General features: G+C 52.4%; 8 protein-coding genes across 8 annotated transcripts; 2 read left to right on the plus strand and 6 right to left on the minus strand.

Annotated features, from left to right (window-relative positions):
• Nucleotides 1–1,076: 1,076 nt before the first annotated feature.
• Nucleotides 1,077–4,243, plus strand: EMH_0039680 (small GTP-binding protein, putative; the record flags this gene model as incomplete). Its single annotated transcript, XM_013497886.1, has 7 exons — nt 1,077–1,104; nt 1,385–1,632; nt 1,727–2,035; nt 2,188–2,277; nt 2,421–2,648; nt 3,030–4,064; nt 4,187–4,243. 7 exons carry the CDS (start codon nt 1,077–1,079, stop codon nt 4,241–4,243), a joined length of 1,995 nt encoding a protein of 664 aa, XP_013353340.1.
• A 776-nt stretch (nt 4,244–5,019) lies between these two features.
• EMH_0040790 (ATP-dependent RNA helicase, putative) lies at nt 5,020–6,995 on the minus strand (the record flags this gene model as incomplete). The annotated part of the gene is made up of 5 exons (XM_013497887.1): nt 5,020–5,089; nt 5,192–5,541; nt 5,740–6,230; nt 6,362–6,596; nt 6,810–6,995. 5 exons carry the CDS (start codon nt 6,993–6,995, stop codon nt 5,020–5,022), a joined length of 1,332 nt encoding a protein of 443 aa, XP_013353341.1.
• A 4,592-nt stretch (nt 6,996–11,587) lies between these two features.
• EMH_0041900 (uncharacterized protein) lies at nt 11,588–12,481 on the minus strand (the record flags this gene model as incomplete). The annotated part of the gene is made up of 1 exon (XM_013497888.1): nt 11,588–12,481. The coding sequence occupies one exon, from the start codon at nt 12,479–12,481 to the stop codon at nt 11,588–11,590; it is 894 nt and encodes a 297-aa protein (XP_013353342.1).
• A 1,625-nt stretch (nt 12,482–14,106) lies between these two features.
• Nucleotides 14,107–15,965, minus strand: EMH_0043010 (uncharacterized protein; the record flags this gene model as incomplete). Its single annotated transcript, XM_013497889.1, has 4 exons — nt 14,107–14,268; nt 14,529–14,651; nt 15,059–15,220; nt 15,333–15,965. The coding sequence occupies 4 exons, from the start codon at nt 15,963–15,965 to the stop codon at nt 14,107–14,109; spliced, it is 1,080 nt and encodes a 359-aa protein (XP_013353343.1).
• A 643-nt stretch (nt 15,966–16,608) lies between these two features.
• On the plus strand, nt 16,609–17,329 carry EMH_0044120 (u6 snRNA-associated Sm-like protein, putative; the record flags this gene model as incomplete). The annotated part of the gene is made up of 3 exons (XM_013497890.1): nt 16,609–16,696; nt 16,950–17,021; nt 17,187–17,329. 3 exons carry the CDS (start codon nt 16,609–16,611, stop codon nt 17,327–17,329), a joined length of 303 nt encoding a protein of 100 aa, XP_013353344.1.
• Nucleotides 17,330–17,950: 621 nt separating this feature from the next.
• EMH_0045240 (uncharacterized protein) lies at nt 17,951–20,980 on the minus strand (the record flags this gene model as incomplete). Its single annotated transcript, XM_013497891.1, has 7 exons — nt 17,951–18,255; nt 18,549–18,688; nt 18,911–19,009; nt 19,693–19,877; nt 20,037–20,142; nt 20,479–20,554; nt 20,722–20,980. The coding sequence occupies 7 exons, from the start codon at nt 20,978–20,980 to the stop codon at nt 17,951–17,953; spliced, it is 1,170 nt and encodes a 389-aa protein (XP_013353345.1).
• A 562-nt stretch (nt 20,981–21,542) lies between these two features.
• EMH_0046350 (uncharacterized protein) lies at nt 21,543–22,666 on the minus strand (the record flags this gene model as incomplete). The annotated part of the gene is made up of 2 exons (XM_013497892.1): nt 21,543–21,662; nt 21,782–22,666. The coding sequence occupies 2 exons, from the start codon at nt 22,664–22,666 to the stop codon at nt 21,543–21,545; spliced, it is 1,005 nt and encodes a 334-aa protein (XP_013353346.1).
• Nucleotides 22,667–25,620: 2,954 nt separating this feature from the next.
• EMH_0047460 (uncharacterized protein) lies at nt 25,621–26,478 on the minus strand (the record flags this gene model as incomplete). The annotated part of the gene is made up of 1 exon (XM_013497893.1): nt 25,621–26,478. The coding sequence occupies one exon, from the start codon at nt 26,476–26,478 to the stop codon at nt 25,621–25,623; it is 858 nt and encodes a 285-aa protein (XP_013353347.1).
• Between the last annotated feature and the right edge of the window lie 927 nt (nt 26,479–27,405).

Consider the following 27,405-nt stretch of genomic DNA (forward strand, 5'->3'; position numbering starts at 1 on the left):
CGTGAGGCTGGCTTGTACTACCAGGCGCAGCGAGGTGAGCTGCAACCCCATTTCAGGCTGCCTGCTCCCTGCAACACCCCGGCCCTGAGCTCAACGCCCAGGAATCCTCACGGCAGGGGAAGAAGGCCAGCTTCTTTGGGGAAACACTTACTTTAAGTCTTTACCTACATCGCAACTCGCTTCTGTCCTTGCTTAAGGCCAGACAGCAAGGGAATTACTACTGCTGCAAGGCAACACTAGATGCAATCGCACCCATGCCTCCTTTTGGCGAATGTACTAACTTTGGGGACAACTTTTAAGTTTACTTGTCGCTCACTAGCCAACCTGCGCCCAGCTAGAAACACGTGCACGAACTTCAGACAGCTCACGCTGCGCAAGCTGCACACACCAGCAATGCATGTACCCACTGCAGGCAGATCATGGTGAAGTGGTACTTTTATTGGAGCTTACTGCGAGTTGAAGGGCCTCTAATCGCACATTAATCCAGCAACTTTGGTGGTGACCGGTGTAAGCTGCAAGCATCGAAGGCCCTGGCGCCGCTCGTAAACGACCGAACATTGCTGCTAATGGGGGCAAATCTTTCCAGGAAAACTCATTACATAGGTGTATAATTCTACTGCATGTCGGAAGATTAGCGAAGCTGAAAGATTTCTCATCGTCGGTGCATGCCTACCCAGTCCCTACTGGAGCACAGCTGCAACTCCCTTTTCCGGACTCCTTAGGCCAACGCTGCCTTCAACAGAGGATGCAAAGGATGTCTACGGCAACCTTTCTTTTCTTGAAACTTCTTGATATTTGAGCGGTCCGCCCCTAAATTGGCAGTTGGCACACGCTTGCCTTCTGGTTTTCGTTTTGGAACATCTTGGCCCCAACACCAGGAGGTCTAGGTGGACCCAGAGTTGTGTGACACTGCTGTGGCCCCACCTGCATTAGAAATTTGAGCCCGTACTACTATGATAAAAGCACTCTTTGCAGCTGCTGACGCATCAAATGCGTCCCCTGGCGCAAGCTCTGCCTTGGCAGCCGACACGAGGGAAGTGTGTCGAGTCACTTGTACATTGCAAACCATTCCTGCGATGCAGAGGAAGACATCGCGGAAGCAAAGTTAGTTGCATACTTCCCCTCAGGTTTCTTGAGGGATCCGCTGCCTCCCTGCAGCATTGTAGTGGGGATCTTTTCTGTCAACGAAATCCTGAGCGACACCCGTGGGAGAAGGTCGTACACCTTGGGATACCCACTCATTCCACAAAAATATTGTCTCATTCCCCCACTGTTGTTCATCTCTCAGCTTTTAGCAGATTTTTTTGCACACAGCAGCGCACCTTGACGGGGTCTCCTCGCTCCATTTCGGGTTCTCAACCTGCTCCTGTGTGGCGGGTTGCAGTGATTGGCCGAGCGAATGTGGGGAAGAGCAGCCTGTACAATCGATTTTTGGTGGCGACTGGGATACCAGCCTCTCACCCGACGCATTCCCAGCTTGCTATTGTGGGCCCCGACCCTGGGACAACTCGCGACCGCAAGGAGTCTCTTTGCTCTTGGGGATCACTGAATTTACTGCTTGTGGACACACCCGGAATTGAGACAGATATGGACGGTGCACCCTCCAAGTCAGTGGAAGAGATATGTGAACAAGTAAGGCCTCGGCGGTGGCGTCACAGGAGAGTAGGATACTGTGTCGCGCATGTTAACGAACTGCTCTTCCTGCAGTTCACTGCTCACTGTGCAGGCCGCTGGAGCACTAGAGACATATGACGTCGTTTTGTTCGTCGTTGATGGCAAGGAGGGCATCACGCCTATTGATGAAATGCTTGCGAAGCAGCTGCTGGTAGTCACGAAGGAGAAACCAAAAACTCAAGAGCATGCTAAATGCCCCACCGAGGAGCACATGGCTACGCCTTCAGCCAGTTCAAGCAGGTCTCCATCAATCATCCTCGTGCTGAACAAGACAGAAGGGATACGGGGGGCGGAATGCATAGGAGAGGCCTACGAACTGCAGCTGGGCCACCCCGTAGCAGTGTCTACGAGAACAAAGCAAGTACGGCGAAGCAAAACAAACCCCTTTGAAATCACCTCAGCTGTTATTGAGAAATGCATGCAATAACGGGGAAACAAAAACAACTGCACAGGTAAAGTAAGCTGGGGGATGGGGAAACGCAATTAGTGGACTTCTCTGCAAGGCTTCCACAGGGCTTCGACGAATTATATGAACGAGTTAAGGAAGCACTTGAAGAACGAGAGCAGCTCCAACGCATTCCATCAGTGTCTCTGGAGCACCAGGTACGCATGAAGGTGCTTTGCTTTTCTGACGCTAAGTATTTTTCAAGTACGCCGCTAGAGAGTTAACAGCTGGATGGAATGCTAACCGCTGCGGCAATTTTTAGCGACTTGATTATGTGTATTCTCTGCTTTTCTTTTTCCAGAATATGAGAGATGTCTCTCACAGGAATGCGGCTGCAACGGAAGCGTGGCTTCAAGGATTATCTCGACGATACGGCCGTGGTGTGCAACCAGCATTAGCCTATAACCAGGCACTGGGAGGGTACTTACACTTGCCGTGGTCGCTGAAAAAGGCACAGGTCGACGGTGCTCCCTCTGAAGAGGCCGAGCAGCTCGAAGAGACGCAAGGCGCTGGCGAGAAACCAAGACAAGTGAGCGCACAGTCGCAGACTTCTCCAGTAGACGCGTTTGAAGAGCACGTGGGGGTTGAGCCCAACTAACGGTAGAGTCAGCAAGTATATTGAACTGCACATAATTGACTCCGTTGCAGCCCAGTTGCTCAGTCTGTGCCAGTGGAGTTGCTACTGTACCAACACGTGCAGTGCGCTTGTTTTGTGCCGCTTGGCCCCAAAGTGCTTTGCCTTGCAGAGTCACACTGTTTGCCGGGCCACGCATAAAAAAGCAAGATTCCAAGCGGCTGCCAAACTACGGTTCCAAAATCACTGGCTGCATAAACTGTATTGTTTGGAGACAGACAAATTTAGCATCCGCTGCCTAGCCCTATTTTCCACGAGAACCTTTTTTGTCTGCAGAATATGTTGCAGAGACAGGAGACATCTGGCGAGCAGGGAGACAGTGGAGTCATGCCGCTTCATGACGCTGGAAAGCAGGAACCTCACGACAAATTTGTTGCCTCTCCCGAAGTTGAATCCACTTGGGCTTCTCAAGAGAAGGAGAGTGAAGGCCCCATTCGAATAACATTCATTGGAAGGCCAAACGCTGGCAAGTCCAGTCTTATCAATTCTATCTTGAAGGAGAACCGACTAAAAGCGAGCGCGACGCCCGGTACCACGACCGACTCGATTTGCATCAATTTCTGTTTCAAGAAGCAACAGATGGCTTTAATTGATACAGCAGGAGTTACTAGAGGCTGGAAGATGCGGGGAGACGACATGCTGCAGCAAGCGTCATTGCAAACTATGCGTAACATCCGCGGCTCGGACGTGTGCATCCTATGCCTTGATGCCGCCCGTATAGAAGAGACCGGTAACTTAAGTTCCCATGACTTGTCACTGGCAAACTTGGCAACTGAGAAGGAGGGGCGCAGCTTGGTGGTATGCGTTACGAAGTGGGACCTAGTGGATCTAAACAAGCAAAGCCACGTGCGACGTTTGGTACTCGACCGCCTGCAAACTGGACTAGGCCATCTGAAGTCCTGCCCCGTGGTTTTCACATCCGCCACTCAGGCGCAGAATCTGAACACCTTGCTGAACAAATCCTGCCTGGTGTATAGCAAGTGGTGCAGCCGCGTTTCCACTGGCACTTTAAACTCGTGGCTTCAGCAGTACACCGCGCACTGGCCCCCACCGTGGAGGCTGGGGTCGCAATGCCAAGTGAAGTACATCACTCAGGTTCAGACGAAACCGCCAACGTTCGTTGCATGGTCAAACGTGTACTCTCACTTCCCAACACACTATAAACGACAGCTGATCAATGCGATCAGGGAGGAATTTGATATGAAGGGCATTCCAGTTCGCCTGGTGCTCCGTACAACTGCAATGCCCAAGCCTGGAGCAAAGCTCACGAAGGCAGAAGCGCTGAAGTGGAAGAGATTGGGGCCTCATCAGGTGAGATTGATGCACAGGCGTGTGTGCTGGTTCTGCAGTCGTCTCCATACAAATACCAATTGCTGCAAACGCATGAACCTAACGCAGCTGCGAATCAGTCCTTGTGTCTCCTTGCCTTTCAGTATCTGGCGGCGACAAAACTCTCTCGGAAGTACGTGGTGAAGAAGGGCGTACGGTAACTCTTCCAGACAAGAACGTGACGGTCTGCAGTTGTACTTGCTCCCAGAAGCTGGATTTGTAGTACGTAGGTACCCATCATGCACATTGAAGGAACTTGAGCACGAACCTGCTAGCTCAACTGTGTTCGGCAACTTCCGCTTTAGCAGGCACCGCCGTGCATGCGCGTGGCGTGAACACTGCCGTAGTATATTAGCGATTGGCACAAAAGACAAGAACCCGACGGTGCATAATGTGCATTGCTTTAAGCATAAGAAAGCGTGACTACGGCTGTGCAACGAACCCCAGCGATTGCCGGCAGGCTCCACAAGGCAATCTTTTTACTTCGGTCTCTGCCCCAGCATGCCATATTGAGCAGAATCCGAGGCACCACAATCCGGGGAAGATACTGCAACTATGCTGCCATGCTACAGAAACAGCTGAGTGAACAATAATCAACTACTCCACAGGACCCTGGGTACACCAGCGAAGCTACTAGGTTGCGAGATTACAGTCGTCGTAACCAAATTTCTGGGCTTATCCCCGCCGTGGACCACGGAACCTGCAGTGGCCTATGCCAGCAAAAGCGTTCCAACCAATTGAACGTTCTGCAGTTCCCAACCTAGCAATCATGGGAACGAGAAAGTTGTAATCTTTTCAAACCGCAGTTGTAATATCGAAAGTATGGGGTACGATGGTGCTCCTATACCCAACCCCTCCCCTAAACTGCCACTTTGTTGCAACGGCAAGGGGTGCATGCCGCTGCCCCCTTAGTCAGGGAGTTTTGCATGCTCATTCATCACGTGTAAGTCTCGGGGTCGATGTGGCTGGGTATTGGCTGTATTTCGGTTCCAAGTTCCTGCTCGATCCTGAAGAGCAACACAGACTCCTCGAATTCTCGTGCGGATCAAATAGAAGTCCACAAGAACACAGGGGCACAGGAATAAAGATCTGTTGGTTACTCAGCGCACCTGTAAAGGTTGAATCGGTCGTCGTATGTGACCAAGTTCACCGCCAAACCCAGGTGACCGAAGCGGCCCGAACGTCCGATTCTGTGCAAATAAGTCTCTGAATGTTGCGGGAAATCAAAATTGATCACAACATTCACGGACTGGATGTCAATACCTCTTGTAAACAGATCCGACGACACCAGGCAGCGGCAGGCACCATTTCGAAAGTCGTGAAACACCCTGTTGCGGTGAGGCTGCAGCATCCGAGCATGTATGTAGAAGCAGGAGAACCCCAGCTCGGTAATCTTCTTCGCTAGCAGCTCGACACGCGTCACGCTGTTACAAAAGATGATCGCCTGGTTGATTTGCAACTGCGTGCAACAGGACGAACAAGCACACGATGAGAGCATGACGGCCGGTGCACCCCTGTTTCCCCACCAACGTTTTGCGCAAGGAACGCCGCTTATCCTGTAGAGCAATCACTAGAGTGGGAAGACCTACACACGAGCAAGACAGATCAGCAGCATGATACACCACTTCAGCGGGCCAACCGGTCATCAGTGTCTCACCTTCGCAAACAATGTATTCAGACAATGGACTTTCTGTCGTTCTTCCACGAAAGCGTAGTACTGGGTGACACCCTTGAGCGTCAACTCCTCCATGAGGTTTATTTCATGTGCATCTGCAAGATACTTTGATTTGAAGTCTTTTACAGTCACTGGGAATGTAGCAGAAAACATCAGAATCTGCCGCTGCATAGGAATGAACTCGATTAGCTTCTCGACAATCGGCTGGAACTCTGGGGAAAGCAACTTGTCAGCCTCGTCCATGACGACGATGTGACATTGTCGCAAATCTGCCACATCTTTGTTTGCAAGGTCCAGAACCCTACCAGGAGTCCCAACAAGAACGTGAACTGTGTTGTGCAAGCGCATGATGTCATCTCTTAGGCTCGTGCCTCCTGTCGAAACCATGCACTGCACGTTGAGATACTTTCCCAATTCTTTCACGACAGCACTCGTTTGCAGCGCCAGTTCACGAGTAGGGACAAGGATCAAACCTGCAACAAGACACCAACAGAAACCCGACGGCAGCCAACGGCATCCCGTGAACCGCCGCTAACACCCGTCTTTCGGAACAGAACATAGTTTAGCTGTGGCCACAGCCAAACTATGCTTAGGCAGCGCGTACCTTGAATTGCACGCTTGTTGATCTGGCATTTCTCCAGCACAGGAATCGCGAAGGCTGCAGTCTTTCCCGTTCCGTTCTTGGCGCGAGCCAAAATGTTGCGGCCAGAAAGTGCCACCGGAATTGCCTCTTCCTGTATGGGCGAGGGCTTTTCGAATCCCTTTTCAAATATCCCCTTAAGCAGATCACGTTTTAAGAAATAATCCTCGAATTCATTGCCCTTCGTTTGAGTTACATCCTAAGGGCAAACGCACCAAAATGAATACTTCGTGCGCTAACTAACTCGCGTCGCGCGACTGCCAATGCCAGAATCTGAAGCCATTATCCTAGCCTGGCTACTTCCCACCAGGCACAGAAGTTCGCTTCCCTCTTCAGTGGCATACACAATAATTAACTGGCGCTAAGCGCAACACGGTTGACACCACGGGAAAGCTGTCGATAAGAAGCTCACCGCCGTGCGGAACATGTTTTGCCTAACTGGCCGCGGCCCCCCATCTTTCTGGACAAATCCATCCTGCATCCCATTTGTATGACCTTGCGTGAGAGGACCGCTTGCCAGGGGAGCCTGGGGCTGCATCTGTTCCGTGGCGTTAGTCTTCATTTTTGACCCCCGATTGATTTCCACTACGACGTCCATGTCACTTGTTCCATCCGGACAAAGAGGTTACTTGCTTTACCTTGTTTAGACTGCTGCATTCATTGGTTAAGAGTGATCCCATAAGGCATCGTTTGCAAATCTGACTCAACGAAAGCGGTGTAGCTTATAATCAGATAATAACGAAAAAAGGTGCAACTCGTGCGTCACGCCAACTCCCAGTCCGAAGCAGTCCAAAGGGTTCAAAAGCAGGCGTCAGCTGCACAAGCCGTCTCGCTCGTATCCTGGAGGAGCTGTAATTCAAACCTGAGGCACACGTACTCACAGAAATGAACAAGGCCCTCTCCCCAACAAAAACGTAGGCCCGGTGCTTCCTTTCCTCTTGCATGCACGAGGGCCCAAGCGGTAAGTTCCCTTGAATGTCAAGCGGCATAAGCCACACTCATGAGATGGAATGAGGTATATTCAACTACAAATTAAAACAGGCCACAGAGTTTCACGCCGCGCCTCAAGACTCCCACCCGCCCCCGCGACAACCCCCCATCAAATCGTCGTGAGGTTGGCTGTGAGTAGGGCCTCCTCGTGAGTTCCAACACACCCGTTTGCAGTCAACACCATGAGCAAGCACGTTGTTCACGCACATGAGCATTAGGCATAGAGCTCTCGTGCATGCAGTGCGCCCCCACGTCTACGCGGAATGTCATCAGTCAGGTCCTACACAGCCGCACCCTAGCATTACTTCGTCAAGCCACACTGAGCACTTTCGAACAAGATGGAGATTAATTAGAAGAGCAACAGTGCGCAAAGATTCGGCGGAAACAAGTACAGCCTCACGCATCTCATCGCGCCGGCCCCACCTGTAGCGAGCTCAATGTCTACGTAACCGCTACAGAATTCGCGTACCGAGTCTATTTTAGGTGCAAGCTCTAACTAAAAACGTAGTTTCATTAGAAACTGATATTCGGGTTAATATGCATTACTTTCGAACGTGAGAAGCTCCGGTTTAATATAACTGATATTCCCTTCGCAGCGCGTAGCTGCTTCACATACGCAGTTTCATCAAGCCCCAATAGCCGTTGCTGTGCTTTGTTGAAATGGGCGACGCTTATGCCATAGGAAAAAGTTGGTAATAGTTGGTTTTTGTACAGAATTTCATGGCTGGTCAGAATCAATAGCTGCCAAGCTGCGGCAGGTTGGCATTGCAACTTCCTCGCACCTCGCGACTCCGCCCGAGCATTTCATCCTTACTACCCTGCGGTTTTCGTCTGCTTTCTGCCCGCCTTGGCTCGCGGATTCCCATGAGTTGTCTGCATCATGTCCCAGATATCTAATTGACCACCGACTGTGGCTGTTGTGGGATCTGCAGCTGTGGTAGCGTACGAGGCAGGCCGTGATCTTGTGTTTAGTTGCTCACTTCTGCATTTTCGTACTATGACAGGCTGTTGTCCTCATAACACATGTATTGTTGAGTAGGCATCGTCAGTCGCACGGAGGCCATCTGAAGTGTACCCTCCCGAGTTAGCGGGATAGTCTATTTAGGGTCCTCGAAGACCGTCACGAGCTGTTAAATCATCTGCTTCCAGTCCTCATGTGTAACGATACTCCTTTATAATGTTCGAGTGCCGTTATGAGCAGCAACTGAATTGTTTTCAAAAAGCAACTAACCATTTTTTTCCATCCCACACGAGGCATGGGCCCTCCTGCTCAGGGACCTGGGGCCGGGGGAGAGAAGGCTTCCTTACAGGTTGCAGTGAACCTCGGTACAATTCGTGTTGGAAGGCAGCCCCGCATACGAGCGCACCTAAGCACCTTTTGCTGGGTGCACTAACCTGGTTGTAGACACTTCTTGAACACGTACTCGGTCCTTTGTAGGCAAATTGCAGGTAGATATGTAGGTGCTAACTGCGAAGATGAGACGCTCCACCACCTCTCCTAGGCACAGCGGCCGAGGGGCCTCGCTCTGGTGGTGGAAGCTGCGTGACGTGAAGTGCAGCTCACGTAGTGCAACTAATGCTGCTAGACAACTGAACAAGAAATTACAGACAAGTCCAAGTGTGCACATTCACTGGGGCTGCCTAGAATTGTTGAACGGTGCTTTGACACTTCATGGCCAACCTGCACGCAAGTAGGAGTGCATCTACAGACATCAGCAAGACCACGCTACGATATGCAAGTATTAGGATGGGCAGCTCCTCATAGTAAGCCCGCATAGGTGCGTACGCCCTATTCTTCTGAACGTGATGTCTACGCCCCAGTGATATTTCATGTGCAGCCACATTTCCCATTCCATCTAGGGTTGTCTTGCACGGGAATTCACAACAAGGTGCGCTGCAGCTCATGACAGGCGAGCTCTCCGCACTAGCTGCAAGCATTTGAGCCGCGGAGCACGAGATATGCAGGGACCCGAGGGGGGTTCATACACCTTATATGAAAATCTTATCGAGTCGTATACTCAACCGCTGCTCATGACCGACGTATGTTAAGATTGTGGTCCCTTGTTAGGCTCGGAAGCACCGCACGGTTCATGGGGGCAGGTACGAACAACCAACCAAACCCGCAGAATAGCCCTTCCTGGCGCATACTCCGACGGCGTAATGGATATTGATCAGGCACTGCCGTCCGGCAGTGAGGCGACCAACAGCTGGACACCTGGTGGCTTCATGAAGAGGTTACCAGCCCTTCCAGCCGAAAATGTTTGGGCGCAGTGTGGGAGATTACGCTTCATCGGTGACTGGACACTACGATCCGTGAAACTGTTTCGTGAAATGTGAACTATGGGGCGTAAATCGTGGGCCCGCATCAGAAACGGATAATACTATCAGGATAGGGAAATGTGGGCTGCTTTACTACGGCATAGACCTAGGCAGGAGAAATACTTCTACAAAGAGCAGACAGACCATGCTAAGGATAATGCCATAAGGGCTCATAGAAGAGTCAGGTTCTGCGCAGGTGATGCCTTCTATATTTATAATATTAAAGTAGCGCCCTCACTTAAGGGGTGAAAGTAACAGCTAGACTTTACCTAGCTCGGCCTGCAACTCCTCATCTTCAACTCCTCAGTCGCTACACTGATTGGGCGATCGCTCTGTTGGTGGTTCCTCCCTGTGTACCCGTATGCTGCTCTGTTCCCAGTTGGGGATTTTCCAAAGGAAAATGCATAGCAAAGGCGTCCTACAGTGGACAGCAGCACCGCATATACGATATGCTGCCCCACCCCCCGCCGGATTCGTCTCTTCCATAGATTCGGCCTTGTCCCCCTTTGCAGTCGCACTCTTAGGCTTCTGAAAAGCCGTTAAATGAACCTCATTGCCACTATAGCCCTGAAGCCGCACATATTTGCTTAGTTAAAGTGCTCGTCCCCACGGTGGGCTTCTCCTTTGCACGGCAGAAGCCAAGTTAACCTCAACACCATCGGTTGAACCAGGTACGGAACTCGGCTTACCTACACCACTGCATTCTGTGGGGTGTAATGGCAGCCAGTGAGCTGCGCTACTCACAGCTTGCCGATTCTGCTGTGCGCAGCGAAAATGCCTACTGTGGGAACAAGCACTCGAACTAAGCAAATCTGTACAGCTTCAGTCTACACCGCGTTAAATTCGTGAGCTTCTGTCTTTTGACGCGACTAGGCGCCGAGAAAGGCCAGCACACGCCCACTTGCACGGGCCAGCATTCGTTAGCCATGTAGAAAAAGACCCACTCAGATTTATGCAGTTAGGGATGCACAACCCTACATCTGTGCATCCCCGCATCCCCGCATATGCATGTTCACTCGAGGTGAGGAAGAGATATTTCTGGCTGAGCGACTGCCTAGCCTCCCTGAGACTATCGCGGGTGACCTGCGGCTCCACGTGACTAGGCTGGCGCCTATAATGAGCATGCTGAGAGTCAAACTGCCGGCGCAATTTCAGCGGATATTTCGCCACGCCCCCTACTACGGGGCGGTTCCAGGGGACGCTGAGATCGGGTTCATGATGAATGGAAGAAGCGAAATATACGAGGCCATTTGTTCAAGATCAAGAATCCTCTCACGCGCATACTGCGCTCCAGCGGCTGCATCCCTTCAGAACATCCGTCACCGGCCGCACACCAGCTTCAGCGTAAATAGCGGCGTAGCTCGTGTGCTGCCTTTAGCGAGCCTCCTGGTGTGTGGCGAGACCAAGCGGCTTCCGCTCTGCGGGATATCATGCAAGGAACCCGACAGCAGCACTGACAGAAAAGATGTGTGCACCTCTTGATGCAACCTCTTCGTCCGAGATGCCACCAGCCACACTCCTGTTGTATGAGTAATCCTCGATCCTAGCTGGGGAGTGTGCTGTAGTCAGTCAAAAAAGAGTCCCCTACAAAGCTGCTGGCATCCATCCTCCAGGCTCCAGGCGTCCTCAGTGAAGAGGCAAAATGGCGTGAGCCTGGTGCGGAACGGAAGTGGCCTCTCATGAGTTGCAGCACACATCGCTGCAACTCCTGCTACCCACCCTAAACCCCCTTCGGTACATACACTAACACCCTATACATTTGTTAAAAAAGTAAGCCATCCTAGCCATCCATGCTACACAAAAGTTGAAATACACGTATCAACTTCGACACGCAAGACTGCACCTGCCACACCTGCTGATCAGGAAGTAATCGAGGCGCTTTTATGTGTGGCCAGCTGGGTTGGTTTGAAGATATGATGTTGACGCAATATTTGGAGGCGCGGTAGCATCGGCTGCGACGTTGGGCTTCTTGGAACTCGCGGAAGGAGTTGTATACTTTAATGTGTAGTCTAAAAGTTGGATGACAGTGGCAATGAACAAACCGATGCCTGCCGTTTCCACACCGTATAGGAAGCTCAGGAGCTCAGGGTTTCTGGCCAAAGTGTGTCGGAAAGCGCCGATGACAAAACACATGGCCAAAAATACGGTAAAGCCGCGTAGACGTGGACGAGGGTTTTCGGATAAGTTGCCTGCGTTGATTTTCCGGAAAGACTGAAGCAACTCCGCCAGCCCCAATACGAGCAGGCCAGTGCCGATACCAACCAACCCAAACAGGAGCGACCTAGTTGTCTTGAAGCGAATGCTACTTCCACCATCCAAGCCATATTCGCCGTCGAAGCCAAAGTCGTCAGGTACCCGCATCCCACCCAACAGGCTTAAGCAGAAAAAAACAGTACTGAGCAGAATTGTCTTGATGCCCGCGATATGCCGAATTGCTAATGCTGGATCCACCCTCTGTAGAGCTTCGTTTGCCTCTTCTGCAGTCTTTTCACTCGTAAGTTTTACGTCTGGTTCGCGCTGTGGGGTACTGGCCCTCTCACCGTATCCTGCAGATCCCACTGGGAAATACGGAAGTGTGCTGTCGTGATGCCGAAGGTCGTCTGCGCCGAAAGTCACAGTGAGCGGGGATGTAGAGTGCGGGAAACCGGGGTAGGTCACATCCGCTTGTTGGCCTCTACGGTCCACAGTACTCAATGCGTCCATGTCGAGCATACCACCTTCGACTTCCGCACAAATTAAGGCCGCAGCCAGAGCCACCCCACAAAGTGACCTCATTATTGCCGTGAAATTCAGTAACTACGGTAATTGTTCGCCGCTGAATACTGTGTGTTCACAAACCTGCATCCTGAGCCATGGCTCAGCTGCCGAGGACTGTCCTGGTAAGCCAACGACCGGTCACAGTCTCTCCCAATAACTTCTCGGAGAAAAACGGGCCACTAGAAAAACCAAATCGCCAATGCTTCACAAAGCAGTAATGTTTGTAGGACCAGTTCCAGTGGTAGCGGACCTACTGTCGCTCAGTCCACTGCAGCCCCGATCCATCTTCAGCAGCTGGCAGGATCGCGTTCATTCCCCAGCCTCAACCACGCTACTTACTTTAGCGGCTAACACTATAGATGCAAGTTACCATTATTTGCTTTCCCTTGCCACTTGCCGTTATGTTGCATGTCCCCGGTTTTGGGGGTACTAGTTGTCAATGCCATAGCACCGCGAACCCAGCACGATATGCGTGGTAACGAAAGCTTCACATAGAGAGGATTTTTTCGTTCTTCGCACTAGCTTCGCAGTCTTATCATCATACAGAAAGAGTATGCACAGATATACGGACGTGCATCCATAACTACGTCTATACAGGCACAGCGACGCTAATGGGTCTTCAATGGCAGCCCGTGGGAAATGGCCCTTCGCCGGTGCGTATCCTGCCTAGTCTTCCAAAATGACGCAAGCGGTTGAATTTAATACTGTACAGAGTAGCCTCTGGAAGCGCATGAAACTGCCGAGAAACGGTCTGTTATACCTCCCAAGACGTCCGGAAATTGACGTGCACCTGCGGACGAGCATAATACTTGTTCCCACGGTGGCTATTTGCTCCGGGCATAGCAGCAGCGGCAAGCTGTGAGCGGTGTACTCCACCCGGTCTCAACAAAGCCAGATGCGGTAGTCCAACGAGGCCCTTAGCTTGGTTTGCACTGTGCCGCTGCATGCATGGTATTGTGCGTCACCACAATGACGGTTGCTGTTTGCTAGAGTTATCTGCTCACGGCACTTGTTCGCACGGCTGCGGAAGGCAGTTAAAATTCTCAGGTTCATCTCCACCAAGTGCAGTGAGCAGATAGCTCTAGCAAACAGCAACCGTCACTGTGGTGGCGCACAATTCTCTGGGTCACTACCTACCACTCCAGCGTTCATGCAGTAGACGCATTCAAATTAGACTCGCGACTCGCCGTAGCCCAAAATACCCAACAATTGATTGTTCGGGGGGGCAGTTCATCAGGAAAACGCTGGCAACTGTGCAGCTTTGGCGGCTGCAACATCTGGGAAGAAATCACCAGACAAATTATTACTAGACAAATTGCTCCCTGCAGGGCAAATATCTGCGCAAGCGTCGGCGGCAGGTGGTCCCGCTGCGACTCACTCCTCAAAAAAGCTGGGGTATGGGTGTAGTGGCTGTGTTTCATCAAGAGGGCAGGCACTGCATCCCCTCCTGTGACAGAAGGCAGGCTAAGCATTTTCGCACCTTGGCAAATGCCCAACTTGCCGAGGCAGCGTAATGTTACTGCTGCAGCGAACTATGCAAGGAAGGCACCAGCACCACAACAACGAAGATGAGCAAAGTCGGTCCTGCATCTACCTCATGGTGCAGTTCCTGTTGCTACTGTTGCTGCTGCTGTAGCCGCAGTTCAGCCGAGAAGCAGAGCATCCCGTATGGCAAGGAAGCTACTTGCGGTCATTCGTTTCTTAGCCTCTTCTGCCGGCACCCATGCCCAATCCCTCACAGGACTGTCCAACGGGGGGCACACCTGTGGCTGTTCAGGGACGTGGTACGCGCGATAGTAGAAAACCTGCAGCAACAACAGCAGCAACCGCCGCCGCAGCAATAGTGCAGCACAAAGGTACGGAAGCCTGCAAAAATACGTGAGCGCCGAACAGTTCGAAGGCAAGGTTCTACGTCTCGCATATGGCCCGTCGTCTATGCCAGCCGAAGGGACATGCACTACTGGAGCGAACCAGGGGCAGCCAACGTGAAGCAAATACAAGAGAGCAGGTGTGTGAGGCATTACGGGGAGCAACTTGCAGGGGACAGAGAAGCAAAGAGACATACTTCTCGGCCCTGAACAACCGCGCTGGGTTTGTTCCGTAACTTCCGCATTGCAGCAGGGGCAAAGCCAACCATAAATGGGGCCTCACGCAAGCCCAGCTGCTTCATGCACAGCCGTGCCAGAGTCTGCACCACCGACAAAAAAAACCAGAAACAGCAGCAATGCTACCAGAGGAAGCAGCAGCTGGTAATAATGCCGAAGCAGGGGGAGAAAGCTGTGCAGCAACAATTGAGACACAGAGCTTCCCAAAAAGGGCAAATGCAAGAAGAATGACAAAATCATGTGGCAGAGAACATACACCAACACGCCGAAACGTATCAACAACTGCAACTACAAGGCATCAGGTTTTCGGCTGACGGTGTGGAACTTCAGGTCAAAGTCTGCTGTCCACCACCTGTGGTTTCGTGCCCGATGTGTGAATGGTTTATATTTGCACCCGATGAAAAGACCACGACACGTCTTTCACGAAGATGTGTCAGTATATAATTCACAAAGGTTGAACAACGCCTCAGCAGGATTCGTTGCAGCCCACCTGGCGCATCGTCTGTCCGTGTCGTCTGTCTTCCACCGGAAGCTGCCACCCGTTCCCATACTTGACAAGCAGCAGCAGTACTCTTTCCGGGAGCTGCGACAGAGATCTGTCCTCCCTTTCGGCCGCCGCTGTGGCTACTGCAGAGGCACGGGCTGACATCGCCTGCAGCATGGCCGCAGATCAACCACAGGATACCTGTTCAGTACAAAGGCCACTGCTGCCGCCACTACAGCAGTTAAATCAGCTACTGCTGCGGGGAATCGGCCGGGCTTACAGAGTCTTCCTGCTGCTTCCGTCGCTGTTTCCTCATTTTGTGCCTATCCATTACCAGTCCCTCTTGCTGCAGCAGCATGTCTAGCTCAGAAAGCTCCGCGTCGCCTGTCTTTTGTTGCTGCTTCTCCCGTTGCTCCTGCTGCTGTTGCGTCTCCAGGAAGTGTCCTGGCAGCTGCATGTATGTTATTTCATCGTCAAGAACTGTGGCATTGTCGGTTCTGCTCTCCCAATCTTCCTTGAAAAGCCGAAAATTTTGTTCGTACAGCGGCTCTTTATACACCAGTGGCAGCCGCTGCAGCAGCAACGACGCCTGCACCTTTAGGCCCCGGTGAACAGATATTTCGTAGTCAGGGGGAGGCTGGTTCAACAACAACGTCCCTGCGCGCTGCAAGCTTAATTTAGCTGCCGACGGAGTCTGGGGCTTTGATGATGGGTCTCGGGCCCTTGCTGGTGCTCCACTTGCGGCTGTCGTTGGTGGTGTTGCTGTGTGGAAAAAGTTAGCACTAAAGCAGAAGTGACAACGTGCTGCGGGGGAACACAAACGCGTTACTGCTCTCGATACCATTATCATTGTCTTCCCTGCTGTTGCAATAGCTGCTTCTGCCAGTGCTGGGTCCGCTGATGTGAGGTGCATGCCGTTCCCCTCTGCACCACTCGACGCCCGTGCACGGCGCAGCTTCGCCTACGGCAAAAGAACTAATCAAGCCCTCCAAAGGAGCCACAGTTAAGCCCATACGGGCGTCTGTGGAAGGGAGGAAGCCGCACTATGGACTTCTGGATGCGGGCTCATATTTGTTCATTGCTGCCAATGCGTAAGGTCTGCTGCATTGAGGGGTACCGACGGTACCCTGGGTTTGTTGAGCATTCCTATCTGGAAGGTAAGTAGGAAGACGTCGCGATCTTACAGATTTGAGCAGCTTTACCCAGCTATGACGACACTGCCACGCATCGTTCCTCACAAATCCCTTGCAGGCGTCGGGAGCAACACTAGCAACGGAGTAGGTCGCCACATCCAGGTGTAACCAAGGTAGCTAGCGATCCTCCACTAAGCATTTTTACTGTTAGGTTGTCTGTGTGTTGGCAGCTGGAGCAGTAATAGGGGAAGGGCAGCAACTGCATCTGGAGCAGCCTGCATTCCTCGAGCAAGCCCCGTGCTGTGAGGGCTCCTCTGCCCGGCTTCCCAGAAGCCGAATGGTGCTTGGAATGTTGTTTCTTTGAACATCAATCACACTTCTTATTCTCGGTTTAACCCTATTTTGGTTCGAAAAAGCCCCAAAATGTCGTCTAAGGACCCACGCTCCGTCATCGACCCCTCCAAGTTTCTCAACAAGAAGGTCCGAGTCAAGTTCTCTGGAGGCCGCGAGGGTGAGACTCATCAGAAGCCTTTAAAGTAAAATTCAGTTTACTCGGAAACGTTTTGCGCCGGCCTGCAGCTAGTAGGATGTACCAACCCGCTTGGAGGGGCCCCGGGGGGCCCCCAACAAGTTCCTTTTGCCCCATGTCATGCGCTCGCAGCATCAGTCTGCAACTGGTTACCTTTGCGAGTCCATGTAGAAACTGTTCAGCCATAGTGTATTTTGCCGTGGGCGCTGTCTTGGGTTGTTGTCTTTGCTTGCAGTGGAGGGGACCCTCAAGGGCCACGACGCCGTTTGCAACTTAGTGCTGGACGACACGGAAGAGTTCCTGAGAGGTAAGCAATTCACCCTTTATACAACCGCCTTCGAGGCCGCCGCCAGAGAAGGCTCAATACATGCAGTTTTGGCCGCAAACTTGCGGAGCGCCAAACGCCTCGTCAAATTAAGCTGCATGCATGCCGCCCATACTTCTTGTTTTGCATCTGCACTGTCCACCACAGATCCTGAGGACTCAAGCCGATTGCTGGAGACCACGCGATCTCTGGGGCTTATTGTGGCACGAGGCAGCGCCATTGTGTTGATTTCCCCAGTGGACGGCGTGCAGCGCATCGAGAACCCGTTTATTGGGGTAGACGCTCAGTGACGGCAACGGTTCCTCCTGAACCCCCTTGTCCGCACGAGAACTGTCTACGCGACTTAACACCGACAGTTGTGGAGTTATTTCGGTGGGCTTTGAGCGGGAATGAGGGTTGATCCTCATGCGCAATTGCCCCGAGCATCAGGGTTATGCAGTTCGTGCCTGGCGGAGCTGCAGCCTCCTTAGGGGCAGCAGGACTAATAGAGGTTTTTCGTAGATCAAGTTGCCTTTTGGTGATGGTCTAGCCATTCCCTGACACGCGTTGAAAATAGCAGCAATAGTGAACAAGCCGCTGCACCTGAATTTTTGTAGGATTTCAGTCGTTAGTGAGCGAAACTAATTGTGAGAGCCAATCCTTCTTAGCCGTGTGCTTCTGATAGGATACTTTATTGGGTAGTTCATTTCTAGCTCCAAAAGTCGGACTTCAGTCCTTTGCTAAGAAGTAACGAGTTCCGTGTATCACCGCATTTAATGCATCAAGTGCTATACCCTCGGGCTCGAAGGAAAGCAAACTCAAAGGAAAGCAAAACGTGCATTCTTAAGGCAAGAATGCCTCCCGTGCACGGAACATGCGATATCTGCCGACACACGAGCCTTCCCTTCCCCCTTGTTTGTCGTGTCAGCCGGCTACGCTTTCTTAAACACGGGTTTCTTGAACCCCATCGCCGCAGGCTTAGGCTTGAAAGGGGTTGGGGGCTTCTTCAGCGACTCTGCAGTGCCGCCGGCGGGCTTGGGGCCAGCAGCCCCTGCGACAGTCGGTGCTGCGGCGGTCTTGGCTGGTGAAGGGGGAGCAGCGGAGCCCACTTTGCTGTCTTTTGCAGGAGGGACCCCTCCCCCGAAATTGACGACATGTTCATCCGGTACATTTGTCGGCAGCACCTTCGCGCTCTTTATGTAGAGGGGCGTTGCCGCAGTTGCTTGGAAAGGCGCATCTGCAGGGAAAGGTGAACAAGCATGCCAAGTGACTGCCTTAAGAACATGTGTAGTGACTCATTCGAAACCAGATGCATGCGTTACCACTACTGGGTTAGGCCGCCCACTACACCCGCTCCGCAGTGCTGGTAACTTGAAGCACAAAACAAGAGCTCAGGTATACGGGCGACAATTGATGCACTTCCAAAGACAAACGCGACGAAGCCAGCAACACGCAGTTGTGCTAGCTATACAAGATGTTCATTCAGCCCCTATTCCTACAGGGCGGTGGGATAAATGAAAGCTGGCATACCTGAAGGAACCATTCCCGCAAGGTCAAGACCTTCCAGTGTTCTCCACTCGGGCGGAAATTTCAGCACTTTCTGTGCCTCTGATAACTCGTGCTCTAGCATGTCTATGACGACATGCTGTTTCTCCACTTCCTGCTCCAGCCTGCAGCGGCCACCCCAGAACCACACGCAACCCTTAAGCACACGGGTTATTTATCTCCTCCAATCCTGCCTGTATTTCCCCGTATCGTGCTGGACCAACGCAAAGCAACACTCAAGCTGAGCAGAGCCACAGAAAAGGCCGTGCCATTGCTCAGCTCCAGTGTTGCCGTCTTATTTCAGATTGCAAGCCATTAAAGAAGCAAATACGGTGGAAAAGCCTCACTTTCTGCAAAGTAAAAGCAGACTGATGACGTCGTCTTGGTCCTCCGCTTCTAGGTTAGCGAAGCAGCTCGCAAGCTCCGAGAGACTCTGGTAGGTTCGCCTGTTCATTGCAAAACACCCGTCACCCTGGTAGCGCTGAAGTGCTAGGAGAAAATGCCCCAAAACTCAGTGCGTACAAGGGGGACGCAGGACTCTAATCGTGGGGCAGAAAGGGGCAACTGTATTACTTGCGGGGGGCTGTCAATCCAGTCGAGCCCCAGCGATCCCAGGTGCGATCCTTTGGCCTCGTCATTAATGCGCTTTTTCTGGGGGGCATCGGACTCCTGCCGGAAGCCTCAATCGACTCCGCAAGCCTAAGATATACGCATGACAAATAAAATGAGGCCAAATGTCAATATACCCTCTCTCTAAAATGGTGGCCTTCAACTCATCCGAACTGCCAGCCCCTTTTGTTACTCCTTTGTCCGAGAAGTACCATATGCAATAATGAATCCAGCCAACTGTTTCAGGGCCTTCAACTACGCTAAACGGCGAAGTGCGTGAGCAAATTCACCAATTGCAGACACTGCCTCTACTGCACTAAATGATGCACCCTTTTCAAAGGACCCTCGACTTCAGGCCATGCGAAGAGCCTGACTAGAATTCTTCGTGCAGCAGTTTAAGGGGTCATGAAATTCATATAGGACTGCTTTGGGAGATCTAAGATCGAAGGCGTCCTCTCAGGCAACAGGGGGGCTGTACAGTTGACACCTGCTAGCTTTTGTTCATAATCCAGTGGCTGACCGGGGGATGTCTTCCTCGACGAACGGCTTCTTATCCCGCAAGTAGTAAGGGCGAAAGCCCGAATACACGTCATCTCTAACGCTCGAGTTCTTGCGCCTTGCCCGAGCAGAAGGTTTCCTGGGGGGTCTCTCTTCCTCTTCAGGGGGTCGGTAGGCTTCGCCGTAGCCTCCCCTTATGTTGTTAAGCTGAGAAAAGAAGTGCAGACCGGAGTGTTAAATCCATGTTAGACAACGGTGCAAAGCCGTCTCTCCAGGATTGTTTAGAGCTGTGGGAACTGGAAGAGACTTCTTCAACGCTGCGAGAACTCAAACAGTTGTAATGGGAAGCCAGCAACTGGAACATACGTGTCGTTCAACGGGCGTCCATTTGCTCTTCCCCACTTCCTCGTCGCCGCGAGCTACCGCGTAGCCCCGCGATCGTGAGCCCTCGGAATCATCCAGAGAAATTCCTCTGCTGCAGAGTGAAGACAAAACCAACAGCACACCTACGGTAGATGATGAATGTTCGCCTTGAAAACGGATTCTTTGCCACAAGAGCCCACGTCACAAGAGCCAACTAATAAGCAGCTCCTCCATATGAAGAGCTTCAACATAAACGGACGGGCTGATGTGTGGGTAAACACGCGTTGAAATAGCACTCTCCCCCTATGGAAAGACTGCCACTCTAGCTGCCGTTACAAATAAGAGGGCGCAAAACAGTATGGAGAGCAATTCTTGCTACATCAAACTCAACAGGCGTAATCAAATTGCCACCTTCTAGACAGCATTCGCTGCTTATTTTCCTCACCTTCTGCGGGACCTCGGTTCCTTTAGCGCGGGGGTCTCTGGAGGAGTTGCAATGTTAGAGGAGTGGACATGTGCGTCTGCATCGAAAAACGAAACCACAGGTGCAAGCACTTAGCTTCCCAAAGATATCTTAGACAATCCTGGCCAGAAGTCGTCAGGCCCCTAGTCAGCAGTAAGAACTGTGAAAATGGCTGCTTTTGCGTCTACAGGGGTTGCTATACCGTTTTTAAGAGGCCATCCTTACCTCTAGATCGCCGGCCACGGGTATCACGGGCATCCGGCTGAACAGGGTAGCCAGGCCAAGTAGCCCCGTCGAAAGTTCCCTGTTGTGGGGCGTAACCCTGCTGTTCGTCGCATCGTCCGACTGTGGATCCGTACATCATTGAGTAAGGGATATTTGGGACTACTTGGGGAGGGAAAGCGGCATAAGGAGATATCTGCGGCACCGGATGGCCGGCGAATTGCTGATACGCACCCCAGCCTGTTGCCTGGTCCATTGGCATTGGGGTGGGCGCTGGCCAAGGAGGTACGGAGAGGAAGAAACCCGGGATTCCCCCTGGGACGCTAACGCCTCCTAAGGCTCCGGAATCCACCCCACGTGTGGAGGGTATCTTCATCGTGTCCCGTTCTTCAGGCTTTCGATCGGAAAGGCGGCGGGCTTCGCACACAACATCAGCACAAGCATCATGGAAAGCATTTGGGATTGCTGGCAAGAGAAATATAGATCTATACCGCCATTGCGGCCTATTAATGAGTTACGTACAACGCCTCGTTGGGTCGGAGCGAGAGAGCGGAGCCGGCGGGCCGGAAGCGAAGGCCACGAACTTGCCCCTGAGGCGCAGCAAGAACCCAATATAGCAACAACCCGAAGATTTGGTTGTCCCACAGTCCTGAAGACATGAAAGCGCTATCGTGCTGATATGTTTCGCAGGGAGACACGGGATACTGAGGGACAGCCATAGACAAGCCACCAGCGGGCCACCTCAACCAACAGCTGCGCAGAGCTGCAGCTGCTGGCGATTTGGTTGCAGGCATTTTCTGCTTCACTGCATACGCAAGCGGCACCTACGCCTTGTCAAAAACGGGTATCACATTCCCTAAGAGATCGTGAGTTATCTCGCTCCTGGGTGCCAAGTCCCCCACGCTGCCCCGCTGCCTCCCGAATTCGTCCACGCCAGGGGACCCCTAAAGAGATGAATGCAGCACATCTCATTCATTGCACATTTCTCCGTTTCCCTCCCCCAGCCTGTACATCTCCATATAATACTATTCATCTCCCGCTGCTCTTTACCAACTGCTCTCACCACGTTTGACAGGGCCTCAGATCCATCGCCTGCATTTGCTGGCTTCCCAGGTTTTGCTTCAGAGGGGTGAATCAGTTTAGAACTTGTCGAGGCAAGGCCAGCTGACGGTGCTGCAGTTGCTGGAGAAGGTCCTGGAGTTTTGTTGGTCGCTATTGAGGAGGTAGGCCCAAGAGATTCCTTCGCCGGTGCTGCCAATGCCGTTGGTACTTTTCCTATTGACGGTGAATCGGGAGGGCCCTTTGGTGATGATGGCAAACCAGATGGCTTGTTTGGGGGAGCCAGGGAAGTGCCTGGTGGGCCCTTTGATGCAGTTGAAGGATTTGGACTAGGTGCCGCCTTCGCTGCCTTCGAAATGCCGTTAGCTGTGCCATCTTTGACTGGTGGGTCTGGCGGAACTGAGGTAAGTCCCTTTGCTGCCGACAGAGGAGGCTTCGGAACAGCTGGTTTAAGTGCTCCCGGAGGGGAAGGAGGCCCTGGAGCTGGCTGCTTCAGTGCACCTGGAGCTTTCTCCAGAGTCGCCTTGGTGGGACTCGTGGGGCTTTTGAGCGGCAGAGCTTTTGGTGGACTGTCTGCCGTTTTGGTGCCAGCTGGTGGCGCCGGAAGTTTCGGCAGTACCTTCTTCTCAAGCGGAAGAGCTGGCTTTACGAGACCCCCAGCGGGGGCCCCTAGGGGGGGTTTGGAGGGAAGAACGCCACTCCCGGGGCCCGTCGACGCTTTGGCAGGCGAACCCGGCGTGGTCGCAGCAGCAGGACCCGCCAGTGGAGGTTTCGGCAGTGCAACCTTTCCAGGGGGAGGGCCACTGCCCTTTATGGCAATCTTCGCACCTGGGGGGGGCCCTTTGGGGGGCCCCGAGGTTGCGAGGGGGCCCTTGCCCACCAGGGACATAGTCGCGGGTGTAGGTGGCCTGCGGGGTAGTTTCAGGGGATTCTTCTCCAGTTGAAAGACCCCACAAGTGTCTACGGTGGCAAGATATGTGCTGTTGAGTATTTCATTGAACACTGGCGTTCACAGCTAACTCTGAGGCTTGTTGCGCACCGGCGTCCCTCCCTAGCTACTGGTGCACGGCGGCAACCCGAAGTCCCAGAGCTAGGACTGATTAGTGTCGAGAAAGACGTTCTACTCATTCGGGGTCCCGAGGAAAATGCGTGCAACGAATGCGCTGGTGTCGTAGAAACGCCCGGCGGTCCTGCGGGCTAGGGTAGGGGCAGCAGCCGTGGAGGACAGAGAGAAGCACCAGATTTGTTGTTTGATTTCCGTTCAGAGACAAAACATAGATAGATTTAAATGTATCACAAGAGGGCTTTAGAACGTCCGAAAGAGGAAGCAGCATAGGGCGGAGTCCCGATGCCTCGCCAAGCCTCAGCGGAGCAGCGAGGGGAGACAATGACAGGTTTCTGGCCTGATCTCTTGTCTTCCTTGCTCATGTTTACATACTTTTTACAACTATCAAAGAATATTCTATAAAGTTTCACAAAAGTAGAGGACGAGTACTGCATCCTGTGAGCGCCAAGCCCCAATGGGCACAAGGACCAGACCGTCGGCGGCGGCCGTAGTCAGCGAAGCCCTGCTCGGTTCATGCAGGTGATTCCCTTGCTGGCTAAGATAGTTACACCCATGTCTATATTCCATTAAGATACTGAAACATACACTAAAAAAACATAGAGACCGTTCTTGACTGATTCGAGCTTCAAAAAGGGAAGAGCTGATGACCTGTTTTCCCAGTGTGCGAGGGGCGCACAGCTCAAGTGGTAAATTACCCACGAAGTATCCAATGAGCTCCGCTTCAGGTATATCTAATCCCCGTGCAACTATCTTTGCAAAGTAAGCCATGCACATCTGGTGGTCGCCTTGTCACTGATCAACTGCGATCTATTGGATTTGAGCCGAACACCTAGTACTGCAGAAGCACTACAGCGTGCCCCGCCCCAGTTTTGCCCAGTCATGCATGTCCACACCTGTTTCTTTTGACGCATCGTGTACACCAGAGCACCTCCATCTAAAGATACTCCCAGTTTCCTTTCCCAGTAGCAGTGTCCCACGCCTATCTCTGCAGTCCTCACCGAAACCGACAATCCTCATATTGTCTCCCTTCCCCTGGGCCACCTGCTGCAAGACTACTGGGGGCAGTCGCCCTGCACTCATAAGGCGTTTTGGCCTGCTCCAACTCCCACCCGGGAGCCGGCAATCTCCTGAACCCGTTCCATTTGAAGGGGGGCGTTCGCTACGTGTTTCTTTGGTACACTCATATGTAATGGTTCTGTCGTACCTTGATAGACCACCGTTAGGAGTAAGAGGAATCCTCCTGCCTTGCTCTGCTGCGCTCGCCTACAGCGGAGATTCTTAAGGGTGTTGTAGTACGGGCACATATTACGAGCCCTTTACGCTGGTGCGCAGCCAGTGCACACACTGCTGTGAGGTGCTAGAAGCCCCTGCGTTCAGAAGAGTTACTTTTACACCAATTTTTAGTGACTCCCTCCAGTCGTCTTGCAGCTGATTGCTCAGGAGGCGGGAGACACCTCCTCAGCTCAGTTAGCTTGAAAAAAGACATACAGCCCCCCTTTGTAGTGGGCTACGTCCACCTTCTTATTTGAGGGCCGTCGCGAGCTGCAATGAAGCCGAAAAGTCCTCAGTAAGAGTTATCGGAAAGTAAGTGGCCTCATTACTGAGTGGCCAGGTGTCGTAACTATCCAAATCCAACTTAAAATGCCGGACTACTGTAACAAAAGGGGCCGTCGAAAACCAGCTACCTGGCCTGTCTGCTTACGCGGGGCACGGATACGTCAGGCACCCCTCTCTCGCGTTGTATTGTGCCCTTCTGCAAACGGGAGGCCCCAGCTAGGGCAACGGCTCCTCACCTCTTCGGAGGGGTAAAGGGATTATTCTTGTTGATGTTAAACACTAATCTACCACCGCTCTGAGCTCACGGATTGCAACGGCTTAACAGCAAGTTCAGAAGGGAACACGACTGAGAGTCGTATGGCGCACCAGCTACAAACGAGAAAAAATAAAAGCTCAGCCCCTAGGCCCGGAGGGCAAAGCGGAACACTGGCGTGCTTGTTTGAGTTTGCCGAGGTTGAGCACTTGCCAACCTACGAAGAGGAAGACTACGATTCGCAGCACCCCTACCTCCTTCCTCCGTACAACCCAAGTTTCCTCATCCCCCCAAAATGTGCAATGGATTGGGTAACTGGACGGTGAAGGCTCATCACATGCCTATGAGCCAATGCCATTGCTGGTAGAGACCTAAAAATACGGAATATGTAGTGGACATCAACGTTGCATGCAAACGCCCAATAAGCCCACCTGATGTTGTCTGTGCGTGCACGTGATACTTCATGACAGCACAGTGCAGGTCAAACGTGAAGCAGCTCTTCGCCCTCCTGGATCCCGCACTTTTAATACACTGTATACAAATACAGGTCTGCGGACTTTACCTCTGGACAATGCATCAGGGGCCTTAATTCCCAAGGTGAAAATGCCTGACGTTCACGAGAGAGGGAATAGCACTCAGTATCTCTATGGGCCTATAAAACTGAATCATCTAAAGCTGAAAGAAGGGCGTAACCCAGGCCAACGCCAGAGGCGCAATGGCCTACGCCATACCCCACTTGCAAACAGAGCCCTCTGCAACTGTNGCCCATCATAGTACTGCCCGCAGCAGCCCAGGTGCTGCTCTTCTCCTTGGAAAGAAGCAGGCCATGAGCTGGTCGGCGTCATCTCCTTAAAACAGAAGCCAAAGAGCACCTGTCCAAGAGCATGCCGATTCCTTAGCAAGAGGCATGATTCGTTGGTGCAGGCCGTGGCCTCGCAGCCATATTTTTCACTCAAACCAGTCCTGCTCAAAGCAGGAGGAGGGATAAGTACGCGAGATTGATCCCCCACGAAAGGTTCACACTGACATCCTCCAATAAAGGATCATCATCATCATCGATGTCTCTGTAGACGGGCAACATCATCATCCAGATGCTCAGCAGGGCAGTCATGATGATCAAGGGAAAGCCGGAGACCCTGGGACCTTGACGAAGGGGTTGCCCATGCCTCTGCTTCTTCAGGCTCCGTGCAATGTTTACCAACCCAGAGAAAAACAGCATCGGTGCAGCGCCTGCGAGCACCCAGAAGCTGAGGATTTTGAATGGAAAAGCGGGGACTTTCGTGTCCAAGAAGTCATCAAGCGCAAACATCCCGTCTATCATCTCCTCTGCGAAGTAATGTCGCCAAGTGGCCAAAGCGTTGTCTTCATTCTGAACCTCATCTGGAGCATTCATAATAAGGAGCAAAACACTCAGGACTAACGAGCCCAAAATAAGGGACTTCAACCCTCGTACAGGGGACACCACCGGAGGGGTCTCCTTCACTAACGGTTCAACTGGAGTGGACGGCAATGCCTCGGGTGGGCCTTCTGCCTCTACCTGCACAGGAGCGGCATCTTCTGCTGCAGTAGTGCATGTAGTGCATGGCAAGCTGATGTCATCATCCCAGCTCAGCGCAGTCTCCGTGTCCCCCCTCATGGAGGATAGACGGCCCGCAAATACAGAAAGCCCTGCATCTTTAGATGGTGCAGGACTGTCGCTTTCTTGGGTCCTGCTTGTCGTCTCTGGTTCTATGGCAGGCGCCGCGAGACCAATCGATCCTCCAGCCAGCCCCCCAGCGATTTCAACTGCTGCCACTAGGAGCAGCCACGGCAACAGGCGATCCATTAAGCCTCTATAAAAGCATGAAAGCTTCTGCGATTCAAAAGCAGATCTCGAAGCATGGATCTTGAGGTGGATGAGTCGTTGAACACCCTAACCTCGCTAGCGGAAAACCCGGACTCACCGGGGAGACGGTTGCATAGCACATGAACGAGTTATGGGCCACTGGAGTTTCCAGAGAGGGTATGAAATATAGTCAATTACGATCAGTACAAATTAAATCATTGCCTTCGCCCCGTGCTGCGAAGTGTGAAGCAGCCGCTACGGTACGGTACAGTCACGCTGGCAGGGAAGCGTCCTGCCCCCCTCCGCAGCCTCAGGAGCGGCTAGCTTAGCTTGAAACGAACTTGATCCCGACCGATTGACCCACGATTTTTTTATTCAGAAAATAAAAACATCAATTAGTGGGAGATATCCGCGATGGCGGGTGCCGAAAGCACCTGTTGCTGCTCTGAACCTGTAACCCCACAGGACCCGTTGCGACGAAGGCGAGTGGCTTCGGCTGTGCCTTCGCACGTCGCCAGATGTACTTCTCCTGGCGGTTATACGATACTTTTGGGGGAGTCATACAGACTTCCTCAGGCCACCTCAGGCTTCTACTCTTCTTATTGGAAGTGGGCAGTCTAACACTTTCGCGGCATTCCGCCGTGCGTCAGGAATAGTGCCACGCGCTTCGAAATATGTACTCTCAAGTACTTCGAATAAGCGAAGAGAAAGTGAATTACTTAAAGCAAAGTGTTAAAATAAAGCATAGCACGATTCACCGCTTATGGAAGGAGAAGGGACTAAATGAGGGGCACATATGAGGCCGGTGTGTATGCATCTGTGCTGTAGTGTGTGTGTGTGTCTCTTTCTCTCCCTCTCCGTCCCTTTCTCTCTCTCTCTCTCTGTTGCGTGTGTGTGTGCGTGTGCTATGCTCGTCTCCATGCATTT

This window comes from Eimeria mitis, genomic scaffold, assembly GCF_000499745.2.
Source record: "Eimeria mitis Houghton genomic scaffold, Emh_scaff3, whole genome shotgun sequence".
NCBI classification, from domain to species: domain Eukaryota; phylum Apicomplexa; class Conoidasida; order Eucoccidiorida; family Eimeriidae; genus Eimeria; species Eimeria mitis.